Source organism: Nymphaea colorata, chromosome 1 (assembly GCF_008831285.2).
Source record: "Nymphaea colorata isolate Beijing-Zhang1983 chromosome 1, ASM883128v2, whole genome shotgun sequence".
Classification (NCBI taxonomy): Eukaryota; Viridiplantae; Streptophyta; class Magnoliopsida; order Nymphaeales; family Nymphaeaceae; genus Nymphaea; species Nymphaea colorata.
In genome coordinates this window covers 12,000,677-12,014,211 of record NC_045138.2, presented here as the reverse complement: position 1 = coordinate 12,014,211, position 13,535 = coordinate 12,000,677, and the positions used below count along the sequence as shown (strand labels likewise).

The window sequence follows — 13,535 nt, the reverse complement described above, 5'->3', positions numbered from 1 at the left end:
TGAATAAAGTTTGGGTTTATTTTTATTTAAAAATTATGTATTATTTTCAAATATTTTCTCTAATCAATTTTTTTTTCCTAAATGTTTATAAAAAAAAAAACTAGTTTATGGATTCAATATATATAAAATTTTTACTCAGATTGGATGCTTATACAAAATGATTTATTTGACTTATTAGACATTAAATGTGTACGGACAACATTAATTTTTATATTTTTAAATAATAACAAATTTTGTTTCAATAATCCAAATTTTCATGATGTTCATCTACAGTGAGAATTCTTAAATAAAGTGACATGTACTATTTCCTATTTTATTACATAAGGTCGTTCGTTTAGTTAAATGGAATATCTATTAATTAATTAAAAACACAAGTGGTTCTATTAGTAAAAAGTTTTTCTTCTCAAATTAGCAAATTACATGTGATGATAGTTTTAAGTTTTTGTATAAATAACAGTGCAACATTGTCATCAGTTGTAGCTTCAAAACCCCACGAGACTATATTAGCTATGAATGTTAACCTTTTAGATTAAAATCTACGTTCACTTGATACTAACAACTTAAGTTTGTCCCTTTGTTCCTTTGGCCGGAACTTTTGAGCCCAAGGTTGTAAAGGCTTGCAGCTTCAAAATCCAAAGGGACCAGCCCATGGCTCGCCTTCGTATTCGGATATTTCGAATTGGATCGGATATTCTTTAATAAGATCGAATGTCAGCTTACCACTTTACATTCAGACATCTCGAATGGATCACATATTAACTCATAATTTCGAATTTGCATATCAAAATTCAGATCCGATATTGTCTCATCACTTCAGATTTGGATGTCCATCTTAAGATCTCTATTGTCCAAGCGGACATTTATCTAAAACTGAATAGAAATGTAACATGATTTCTTAACTTAATGTTATTTTTGTTTTTGTATCCAAAATTTTTATAGCAGGTTCAATGAATATATCATTTGAATCCAATCTATTGTCGTTCAATAAAATTTCCTTCCATTTGATTGCAAACTTTTTGTTAGACCCTTAAATCATAAAGACCTAAAGAATTCTATAGTTTGATTATGCTGATACACACTAGTACTATGATAATAATAGTAATAACAATAATAATGATTTTCACATTATTATTAAATTATCAAATTAACAATTAGAAATAAAAAGAGGAATTATGTTTTGAGGAAGTTGCGTGAAGGATTTGTTGTCACTAGTGCAAATCAATCGAAGGGAGCATCATTTCATGACAAAATCTAGTGTTGGTAGATATGTTACAACTTCTTCCAAATCTATTTTAACACCCGGTTGAACAGTCTAATGCTTGAATGAAATTCTGCAGTGAAAGATTATCGGAGTAATATATCTCACATGCATAAGATGAAATAAAAAAGGTAAACAATATTACATTTCTTACAATAGTTTCCTCACCAATTGCTTGTAGTCATAGCATCATCCTAGGACATACATGAGCATGTGCAACATTTTCCACCTAAGTAGTGGCAGAGCCAAGCTTTCTTTCTTGAGGGCCAAGAAAATTGTGACAAACATCTATTAGGTTTTCCAAAACATTCATGGGAGCTAAATGAAAATTTGCTAAAATTTTACAAGATAATTTTTCGTTTTTCTAAATTTTGGGAGGCCGTGGCCCCTGCCACCCGGCTCTGCCCTTGCACATAAGTGAAGCCAACATGTTTCTGTAATCAATTACAAAATGAAGCCAAGTCTTTAAACAAGAAAAAATTACAAGTGATAACACCATGGCAACACTTTTCTGCTGTAAATCCCTCAAAAACAACTAATAATGTTTGTCATTTGTGATTTTTTTCAATGACAATGGCTCCACTAACCAAATTTGTCTAGAAATGACCTATAGTGCAGTAAGAAATACCTCTACTGGTAAGAAATGAACTTCACTAGGAAGAAATATCTTCAATATAAAATATAAAATTACCTGACATGCAATGATATCATCATTTTGAGTCAACATAATCATATACCTGATTTTGTTGCATATGATTTAGTGAAAATCATTCGGCATTGACAACTAAAGAAGATAAAAAATCTACCGAAATTGTTGAGAACAAGAAACTACTATATGGAGTGTGTTTCCCACTGGATTTATTGAAAGAGAAAAATAAAGGAAAATGTTATTGAGACAGAAGAGTTTGAAAGAAACAATATATATCGAATGCTCTTATGATTTATGTACAATCAAGCAGTGCCATGTTCTTGTTTCTCAATCATAGAGACATGATGACTAATTGAGTGCTTACTAAAATGCCAAACATAGCTATCCTAAGCCATCCAGACATTGGCTATTTATCTTTTAAAGAAACCTACTTTTGTTACTCTACTGAACTTGTGAATGTATTGGAAACAATAGTAGATGATCTGCTTCATCTCTAAGACATCACAGGATTTAGTGTTTTCATGTGTAAAGAAGCACTATTTGAATCAAATCTGTAAACTTTTTTTTAAGTGCTATAAGTCTAGCTTAAGATGGAAATGTTCACGCATTTTTCATTGAAATCACAGGTGATCTTTCCAACTTATAAAATTATATGGGTCTCTCCAAATATGACTATTTTTACAGATTATTTACTAACTATTATTTGATTTTTTTTTACCTACCTATTAATATTTAACTCAAATTTATGGCCATTTTCAAATTGTTGACTTTTTTTGTAGATTGTTGAGATTGTGATCCATCTAATATCATGTACTTGTTTAACTCTTCAAGGCAATTGATTCGTTTTGGTGTTTGTCCTTTGTCTTGGATTTATCAAGAGATTGAGGTTTCTTCAAAGTTAGCGAGTACTTATGCATGACTATTTTATGTTTCGTTTGCAATAGGATGTATTTATTGGATTAAATTTTTTATAGGAAATAAATCATCAATTATATATTTGATAAGAAAATATAATATATTATCCTTTTCGTCTATGCTTTGTTCTCATTTATCATGCATTCTTATTTATTGCCACATGATAATAACAAAAAAAAATATTGATATATATATATATATATATATATATATATATATATATATTGTTGATGACATGGTGACTAGAAAATTAGACGAGTATGGTGTGTAGAGTATTGTAATTATATGCTTAACCAATTTTATTTTATTTTTAACGCATAGGAATGGATACATTTCTAGCACACGATCCAATACTTGGTATATATTATTCAAATTAAGGAGAAATTTTAATATGGAATCAACAAGAATCAACTGAGAAGCAAAGCAATACAAACATTAACCAAGTACCGTTTCCTGTAAATCCTATTTTTATATCTACTTGACATCGCAATGTTCCAGATAGTGTTTATAAAAACATATCTTTGTTGAGATCATTGTCAACCTCACAGTCGTGAATTTCAGTTAAACTATCAAAAGCAAAGAAATTTTAAAGTTACATGTTATGATGAATATAAAGACTAATTGAAGAACAGTCCAAATAAAAAAAAATGTTGATATTCGTACCTATTCAAGGACAAACCATGCAGAGAAGTTCATTAAGAAGTCATCTGCATCTTAAGGGTTTGATAACTACAAATAGAATAGGAGGCTTGATAATGTTGGAAGCTCTAACAATCTTTATAATTTAGCATGAATGAAGTGTCAAAAACCTAAAATGGGAAAAGCAACGTCACCATATTTCATAAGCAAAAATACGACCGAAAGAATAAACTGTGAACTCATCATTAATAATGTAGCAAGGTACATGTTAAGGCAAAGAGTAGCATTCAACTGGCCATCATTTTAGAATATGCGAATGAAAAGGGCTTAAAGTCGTGGTGTTTCTTGCCGTTTGCATGTTCTTAAGATAAATGCCAGATCATCTGAAGTAGCAATTGAAGAAGCATTCTCTAAGGATGTAAAGATTGAGTGGACTGGATGGAGCGAACAATACAAGAAGCCATTTAATGGATTGAAGACATTCATATTGGATGAAAGCAATTAGTTTCTACTTGGCATACAGTATTTTTCCGTCAGTTTCAATTAGCAATGGTCATTTCTAGAAAACGTGAGCCTCTTGTCTTCTGAGAAAACAACTAAGTTTTTGAAATGTTTCTTTATCTCATACAAGGGATGTGGGCCTAAACAGTTAGCATAATTTATGAAAATTGTTGAAGTACTTGAATTAGGTGAACTTCAAATAAGATGAGGATTATATTAAGATATGGGTTTTCAAATGACCTAATGATACTTATTATGTTGCTTTGTCAATTTACAAACATGTTATTTTGTCATTAATGTACTAGAGTTTATTGCAGAAAATACAAATTCAAGAAAAATGATGCATGCAGTTAACTAACCAAAATTTTGAGTTCGTATTACCTTTATGTTTGATGTTTAGAGTTTTGGTAGTAGCTAATGAGCTTTATAAGTCCAGCAAAAGAACAAGAGAGCTACAAAAGCTGGACTCACAAGGTGTTATAAGATGTCAAATGAAAAGGTATGAACAGATCTGCACAGACGCGCTTAGAGAGAGAAAGAGAGAGAGAGTTTCTTGAAGGAAGACTAGTTAGACACTTACGCACTCTCACCCACTAGAGGAACATCAAAAGAAAATTGCGTCATTTGATTAATTCTTTTTCCTTCTTCCTGTTTTACAAGTTTATCCTTTTGAAAGCCCAAAACATTGAATTTATCAACTTGCACCTCCTAACCAAGCAGATAGAGATCAAGTTAGCAGATCGCCCATATCATTCTGCCAAACCTCGGAAACTAGAACAAAAAGGTGCAGGAGGCTCAGAGAGAGTTTCCTTGTCAACTTGCAGTCGTGAGGCTTCAAACCCATCAACTTCAAGATCCTAACCTCGCGGATAGAGCTGACTGCACACAAAACAGCCGGTAGCCGACCGAACAGATACTCATGATTGCAACCAAAACAAAAAGTCCTCCAACTTGCTTCCACGTAGGAAGGCAAGGGGACAGATCACAAACTTGGGATTGAATTATAAATTTTCAAAAGGAGACAATTTAGAAAACCCACAGGTGCTTCAAGAAAACGAGATGAACAGTGCAACTGCCTACTTGAAACGCCTCCGGTGAAAGCCTTGCAATAGTTGAAACAATGTAACATGATTTAACATGGGAAAAAAAAAAGAAACATTTTAAAGCTAATTCCTTCAACGGAACGCATTAGAAGCCCCAGACTCTTGATAACAAACACCATCCGAGATCGAAAAAGAGAGGCCGCCACCTGACACAATCCTACACTTTGCGCAATTCAGCTGCTCCATGTGCAAAATGGCATCTGTCTGCGAACGTGCAGGATCCTTTACTGTAGTTTTCACACAGCTTCGTTTTAAAGTTGCTGGCAGGGCCAGCACCAGCTGGAGGCGGCCCCCCAGGGCTCTTAAGTGGACCAGCTGCACTAACAATTAATTCTCTAACCAACGCGCTCGCGTGTTTGATCTGATCAAAGCTCCCCTCTAGCTCAATGTTCTTCAAGTTAGGGTCTGACTCATGGTCTCTGATTGAGAGCTTTGCGCCTGTAACACGGCATATCTGCTTAGAATTAACTCCCCCCTTACCGATAATGGCACCAGCAAGGGATGCGTCGATGCTTATCTTTGCAGTGGCAGAGGCTCCAAAACTAGCAGCTGTTGGAGGGACAGCAGGCTCAAGCCTGCCTGAAAACCTGCCTCCAGGAGCAGGGCCAATCTGGTAACTCATCCCAGGTGCTATTGGCCTCCCCAGCTCCCTCTCCCCATGGGCAAAATGACACTGATCACCAAACCTGCATCCTTCTGCAGTATTATACTTGTTGCAGATTTTTGTCTTCACACCAGCAGGAGCTGATGGAACGTCTGGAACTTGCTTTCTTACAGCAGGTGCAGCGCTATTTAGGTTCTGCAGCATCTGTGACGCAACGTTGAGGCCTCCTGGCACATAATGCAGAAAATGACAGCCTTCTCCGAATGGGCACCCAGCAGTGCTGCACCATAAACATCAGCAAAAATTACAGTGGGAAAAGAACATGGCAACAAAGAATGATTAATGGAACCATTCATTGAAACTTATCTCCCTATTAGAACATATATTTTTGCTTATCATATTCGGCTTACACATCAAGCACAGACAATCAGCTTCAGCATATAAAAAATGAATATCCAAACGTGTGAAACATTGTGATATTAAGTGTCCGAATGGATTACTATGTATACCCACTGAATAGGGTATATTCTGAAAGTGCCTAACGGGCAGGTTGGGAACGGAGTTCCTGTATGGAACCTTCAGAAGACAGTTGACAATAATACCTTTCCCGTCAGCAATCCACATTAAGAAATCGTAGTAATTCACCTTATCCCATTTGAAGGTGTTGAGTCTAGACAGAATACAACTCATAAATTTGGGCAACTAGCCAGAGTGATGCTAAAACAACCAAAGAAATCGATCCTTTCTCGTGTAGTTTTTATTTTTTTAAGTTATAGCAGAAGACCTTTTTGAACAACCAATCAACCAAGTGCGTCTTCTTGGACATCAGGTCCTGTACAGTAAAATGGACATGCTCTGCAACGTTCCAGTGCCTCATGTTCTTTCCACTTTCCTCAGTCATCATCTTGCACAATAAATTACTGAATACATTACAAAAGAAATAATATAACTCGTTTTTATCTTTATAATAATTACATGAAACCTTTTCAGTTTTCTGGTGGGCTTAAAGAAAAGGCAACTAACCATTTCCAAAACTCAACTATCATATTCTTCCTTTAGAGCATCATTCTCAAATAGTCTTCACAGAAATCACTGAATCAGCTTATACATAAAACAAACAATGAAAACGTTTCAATTTATCCCAGAAAATCTACACAACCACATACATGGTCCTTGTATTGAAACCTTGACAAGATAGTCACTAACATATCTTTCCATGATTTTAGGAATACGTAATTCAAATCCACTGCTTTGTTTCGACATGGCATAATGATTAGCTAGTATGATGTTAAACAATCTGAAGAATATAAGGTTCTTTGCTTCCATATTCTCCTTCAATTATATGAGAAGATAACAATCCAATAGACCAAGAGGGCCTTCTACATCAGAACTTGTATAGGCAACATTACAGAGTTCCTGTGCCTAATGTTCTATGCATGTGGTCATTCACTTCCCTCGTCCCAATCTCATCTTGCAGAAGAAGAAACATCTATGTTTTAATCTTTAAAATTTGTTGAAACAAAAAATTACATGAAATCTCTTATCTTCTAATGGATAGACTTATAAATACACAGATCATCTCTTCCAGGCTCATCTGTCATACACACCAATGCTTTTTGTTTACGGAGATCCACAATATGCACAGCCATGCACTCAATGATCAAAACCATGAATGTAAGGTCAGCAACATCAAGCTCATTAAAGATTTTATATGAAGTCGAAGCACCTTTTTTCCTTCAACTAGAGAGATAATAACCAAACAAAACACAAAGATCATATCTCCTAAGTCCAAACTCCCAGCACATAGTATTTACAGTGACCTAGGCTTGCCCACCACAGATGTTATTTGCTTAGCTTAACTAAGCAACACATGGTATCCAAATAACAGGATGTGGCCTAAATGAGACACAATAAGCTACAGGATCTGACATCCGAAGAAAACCTAAATTGGATGTAGGTCGGATTAGCCCAGAATATTACCTGGCAGTGACCCTAAACCACAGGAACACATTCTATTCCTCCAGAATATACCCCTTTCCCTTTCTGTATTGTCCCATTACCTTGTGGCACATCACTTATCTTTCCTTGTTATGCAACAAACAATATGAGGAAGGTTTTGATGACAGTTCTGCCTTTTAGTTACCAAAATAGGGCTTCCCTCCTCATCAAACCCCATAAAGAAGAGATAATGTCAACTACCTACCGAGTCAGCTCAACCAAACTCCAAAAGAGCATGGCTTCCTGCCAGGACAGCTAGATAGAGCCTCAATTCATACTCAAAGTTTACCTTGTCCAATAATGCTTTAACAACCCCAGCATGGCTTGCAACATAGAACAGTCCATGTCAACAAACTATAGTATGTAATGAATAGATTCACTTTAGAAAGGTCATCCATCTGAAACATCTAAATAATTAGAATCATTGTGCATGAAGCACAAAAATATACATCATGCCTCTTTCTATAACATTGTTACCCTTTTCTAGTTTGGACTTTGGACTAAACAAAGAAATTTTCAATTGATGGGCTTCATTCTTCTAAATTCTTATTACAAACAACACAGAAGTCTCCCATAATGTCCCTTAAGTAAATCACTGTCATTTTTCTACAATATACTCAAGGACACTAATATTTGTAACAATGAGCGCATGTTAGATTTTTACTAATAAGAGATGATTTTCCAACACAATAATACTGACAAGTTGCACATGCCTGTCAATGAATAAATGATGCAAGTGAAAATTGCCACAAAGAAGCTATATATTATAAAAGGATGCAAAAAAAAAATTCAAATGATATTAATGAGTTAAAGAAACAAAAATCATTTCAAAAACACCCATCTTCCATTGCTAGACCAGAGAAGCAGTGGAGCAGCATGCTGAAGATTGTCAACCTGTAGGTCAATGCAAGATCTATTCCAATCATTCCAAAGAGTTCAGCTTTACATGAAGCAAATGCTACAAGAGCTAATTTCCAAATGCAAAACACAAACACTTGCAATTTACTCCATCTACAACTAACCAACATTTCTATAAAAACAAAAGTTCATCACTGATTTTCCTTTCATCGCCATAGCCCATAGCATAGAAAATCCTCATACAATGCTAAGTCAAAATCACTTTCAATGATCTTTTGAATTTTTCACTAGCTTAAACCTCATTTTTTGAACTTCTGTACTTATCAGTGTGCCAAGGAGCCCGGAGGGGCCAGCAGCCTAGTGTGAGGAATCAAAACACTCCAAACAATAAATAAATTTTTAACTCAAAAATTTCTTCTTTCCTTCCAAGTTCCAATATATCGATTGATGTTCTTAAAAACCTCACTTTCGAACTTTTTATTCTGTTTATTTTCCTATTTTCACCTCATTTTCTGAGGAATAGGACTGCTGATGCTCCATCTAAGCTGTTTTATGGAGCATGCTGTCTAGTGCTTTCCGCCACATAGCAAAAACTCAGGAAGTTTATACGTTCAATAAAGTGAAAGTACAATTTCTAAAATAAACAGTCACCACAATTAATGAGCAGCAGTCCATGTCTATATTTTTGAAACACAATAACTATCTCAAGTTCTCAACGTTCTTCTCCCTCAACAAGGTAGCAAATTTCATAAAAAATCAACTAAAAGTTCTCCCACTCCATACATAAGCTTAAGATCGTTTATTTTTGAAAGGCCAAAATCATCAATTTGGCAAATTGATGTAACCCAAGCCACCAATTTCAGTAATTTAACCCAATCTCAACTGAATTGAAAATTGCACCTCCATCGTTACAACCTGGCCAATTAACATGGTCACAAATATCATTCTTGAGATTTCAATGGCGAGATTTTTTCTCAGTTAATTTTTTGGCAAAGTTGTTTATCTTGGGAAAAACACAGAAAACTATAAGAAAAGAAAAAATAAATAAAAAACAAACAGGTAAAAATGAAATACACTAGAAACTAATAAAAATCAGATAAATGCCACACATAGGTACGAGTACGGGTGCCGGAACGAGTGCTGGTTAGGATTTTTTTTCTTGGGTACAGGGGTACGCCTATATATATATATATATAGGGTACTGGTTAGGAATTTTTTCTTGGGTACAGGGGTACGGCATATATATGTATACATATAACACATAAAATAATAATTCAAACAAAATAACACATTCATGATTCAAAATTCATAGTTTCTAAAAAAGAAACTATTGAACAAAATATGAAAACACATTTCTTGAGTGTAAATGGTGTAAAGAACAAAACAAAAAATCCTAAATTTTGGATAGGAAGGGACTCAGTCAACTTTGACCGAGTCCTAAATTGGACGGATACAGTCTTTGGTACATTGACCGTATCCGATACTGTTTGACACTTTGACCAATACCCAAAAAGTACCGAGACACTACCAGTACCAGTGTCATACCTGACCGGTACGGGTACTGCTGTATTTTACAGAAGTACCCATGTGACAAAGGATAAAGGTGATAAAAATAATTTAGTTTAAGTTTAATTTTGAATCCAAAGAGAAAAATGGAAAAAATCGTGAAAATAACACAATAAAGATATTTTTCGATTTTTTTTCAAAATATCATGATTTTTTCACGTTTTTTTCGTTTTTCTTGCTTTTCACATTAATATCACAATATCTTCAAACATATCACGACATCTCTAACATTGGTTCCTACATATGAGATACAACTATTCACGGCTCAAGAACCCCATGGAAAAAACATGTAGTATCCAATATAGGAAGAAGCGAAAGAAAAACATGAAAGGACAGATCTCCTTGAAGCGAGGCATATGCTTCGAAATATAAAAAACATGTACCTAATAAACCAAAGAAAAAAAAATGAAATGTTTTGGAGAACAAAAAAAGTAAATCATTTGTGGACTATAAAAATAAACATCTGTTATCCAAAATATAAAACATTTACCAACCATGATACTCATATTACAAAATCAAACTTTAACCCATAAAAACAATATAACTGAAAATTGTCAAATTCAATGTTTCATTATCTCATCCATTATTAAAATATCATCACTTGGATGGTACCTCAATTTTTTTGTTTGCTACGAAGGCACTCAAGAGAACATAGATTTTTATTGGAAACATCCACACAAAGTCACCATGACAATTGTTCTCTGTTTCGCCAACCAACATTATCTGATACTAGAACAAGCTTAACTTGAATGTCATTTATACAGTAGCAAGAACACAATATACAACATGCCATTTGGATTGGTTCTAATCCAAAAAGTACCGAGCTATGTACTTGTACCTGTTTTGCCATGTTGGTATGCTGTCATAGGTACATGGACCTTACCTAAGTACTCATGTGACTTAGAAAGCATATTTTAATAGATTATCCATGGATTGTCCCTGATCCTAGGCATAGCATGGTGTTTGCTTCAAATGTAAATAAGGTGGAGTTGGCAGCCAAAAAGAATGGTAGACAAGCCTAAATTCAACCTCAAAATATGATCTGTGAGGCCTATTTAGGTTGACAACATGTTTTTCCCAAAAAATGTCCCATCAACACCTGCAGTCCTGCACCTATGTGACATGGGCAAGTCACAAAATCGTTGAGTAACTTATATCCAGATACCACAAAGAAAACTTAAAGAAACTAATTTTAGCTCCAACATTAGGCTACTTTAACATTTTTCTAATTCTCCAGCCGTTAAGTAAAGATAATTTTTTCCATATTTTTTCAAATCTTTGCCAAATTAGGCCACATATAAAGATTTAAAGACAATATAAACGGTTTGCATAGTCAAAAGCATGCCCCTGGTCAAACATCTGCAAGTAGTCAAGGGTTTGAAAACCACACACTGACATTTATGGATTTTTCATGACTCAAAAAATCATAACTTTACATGGGAAAGCAAGATCTACGTTGTGATTCCTACCAACCAAACTATGATAAACTCATCTATTAGTAAGAATGAGTTTCAGAATTTCAGTAGAGCTTGAATCTACTGATTGACTTTCAATGGTAGGAAATGTGAACATATATGCATCCATGACTGCATATGCATAAGCCACTACGCCCATGTGAAACTCAACTACATGTCAAGTTAGTACAGCGAAGCCACTATATCCATTCTCCACAGACAAATCAGATCAAAGACTGCAATTTCCTTCCCAGGAAAGATGTTTCCATTGGTGCAGCTGCTTATAGGCCAAATCATATGACAACCAATGAATCGAACAAACCAGAGATGCAAGGTAATGTGTAAAAGATGAAATTTAATGTAATTAGCTGTGACGAATTGTAAGGTATATGCCAATCAGAATCTTGCAGCCACAACAATTTCTTCTTTTTCATTTATGCGTTCGCCGAGGCGGTTATCCAATGCCGAAAATAATCTGAGAAATGAACCATGTTCCACAACAATTTCTTCTTTTTCATTTATGCGTTTGCCGAGGCGGTTATCCAATGCCGAAAATAATCTGAGAAATGAACCATGTTCCCTGTTCAAATGTCTTTCTTAACTTGATTAGATCAACAAGCAGCAAAAACCTGTATCACAACTTATGTTTCCAATTCATTAGCTCCAATAACAGTTTATTGGTGGATCTACTTATAAAATAAAATTCAATAGTATTTGAACATTTACAAAATGACAGAAATTGAATTTACATAGTTATCTTGGAACAGTTTAGATTAGAACCTGAAAAACTTGGTGCATGGCTTTGATTTGGTTCCTATACCAGTTGAAAAGGACTCCATTTCTGTTACACGACATGAATTAGGTTGTTTCAGTTGAATGTCCTTAAATTGCCCGATTACGATGATTCAACAAGCCTCAACAAATTATGCATTCAGTCATTAATAAGAAACTATTATCAGTTCCACGTCATTTTTTAGTGCACAATTATTAAAGTTTCAAGTGAGTAAAAATTAACGGATACTAGCATGATTAATTGGTTTAAAAGAAGAAGAATATACATTCCTTACTACTAGGATCATACATACTGAAACTTGCTGATCATTTGAAGTTTTGAACAAACATTCATGAAAATGCATAACAAATACTACATAAAGTAGAAACAAAATATATCTCTCATCAAAATTCCAAAGCCACAACAGCAGACCCCAGCGATAAATTTCTCATTAAGATTTTATAGTGTGATCCATAGTTACCAACTAACGGAAACTCCCTCATAGATTAGAATAACTAACAAAAGCAAACGAAAACCTATAAGCAAACCCAAATGGGTGGAAAAACTCAAATAGATCAAAGATCACCACCACAGAGTAGGGGAAGTAAAGGAAAGCTAGAACAAGAACCACCTAGAAGTAGCACGGACCAAGTACGTACTTTGAGTTCAAGCATATAGTAGATCCGTGGGCAGAAATCCTCAAACCCGTTGGCAGTACAGCAGGAAGGGTAGAAACAGAAAAACTAAATCTTAAACTATAGTGAGACCTTAAGGATGCGGGAACGAGCAGCATATATCACACAAGCGTCAAACTAAAAAGAGAAAGGAGAATAAGAAAAGAAAACATAAAAGAACTTATTTCACGAAAGAGATCAATGGAAGCACGGAAAATCCAAAGAAGCATTCATTTGCTGCTATGTCACACCATGGAGAAAGGATCGAACTCACGAAAGGAGAAGACAAGAAGAGAGAAAGGGACGGCTGTAGAGGAGAATACCGGGAAGAGAGTGCTTGGATTTCTTGGAGGGGGTGAACCCTCCGTTGGCTTCCTGTCTTCCCTTCTTCCGAGTGGGTGCGAGAGACTCCGCGGCCATCGAACAAATTACAAGGCCTAAAAACGGAAAGATCAAGAACGAGAGCAAAGCACACCTGAGAAGGAAACCAAAACCCTTGAGAAACCCTACGGGAGAGAGAGAAAGAGAGAGAGAGACTCGGCCC

At 35.0% G+C, this 13,535-nt stretch overlaps 1 protein-coding gene across 1 annotated transcript; it reads right to left on the bottom strand.

The window, feature by feature from the left end:
* Window positions 1-4,942: 4,942 nt before the first annotated feature.
* LOC116259232 (zinc finger CCCH domain-containing protein 44-like) lies at window positions 4,943-13,535 on the bottom strand. The gene is made up of 3 exons (XM_031636951.2): window positions 13,315-13,535; window positions 12,326-12,386; window positions 4,943-5,949 (listed from the first exon to the last, which is right to left on the bottom strand). The coding sequence occupies exons 1-3, from the start codon at window positions 13,409-13,411 to the stop codon at window positions 5,223-5,225; spliced, it is 885 nt and encodes a 294-aa protein (XP_031492811.1). The 5' UTR covers window positions 13,412-13,535; the 3' UTR covers window positions 4,943-5,222.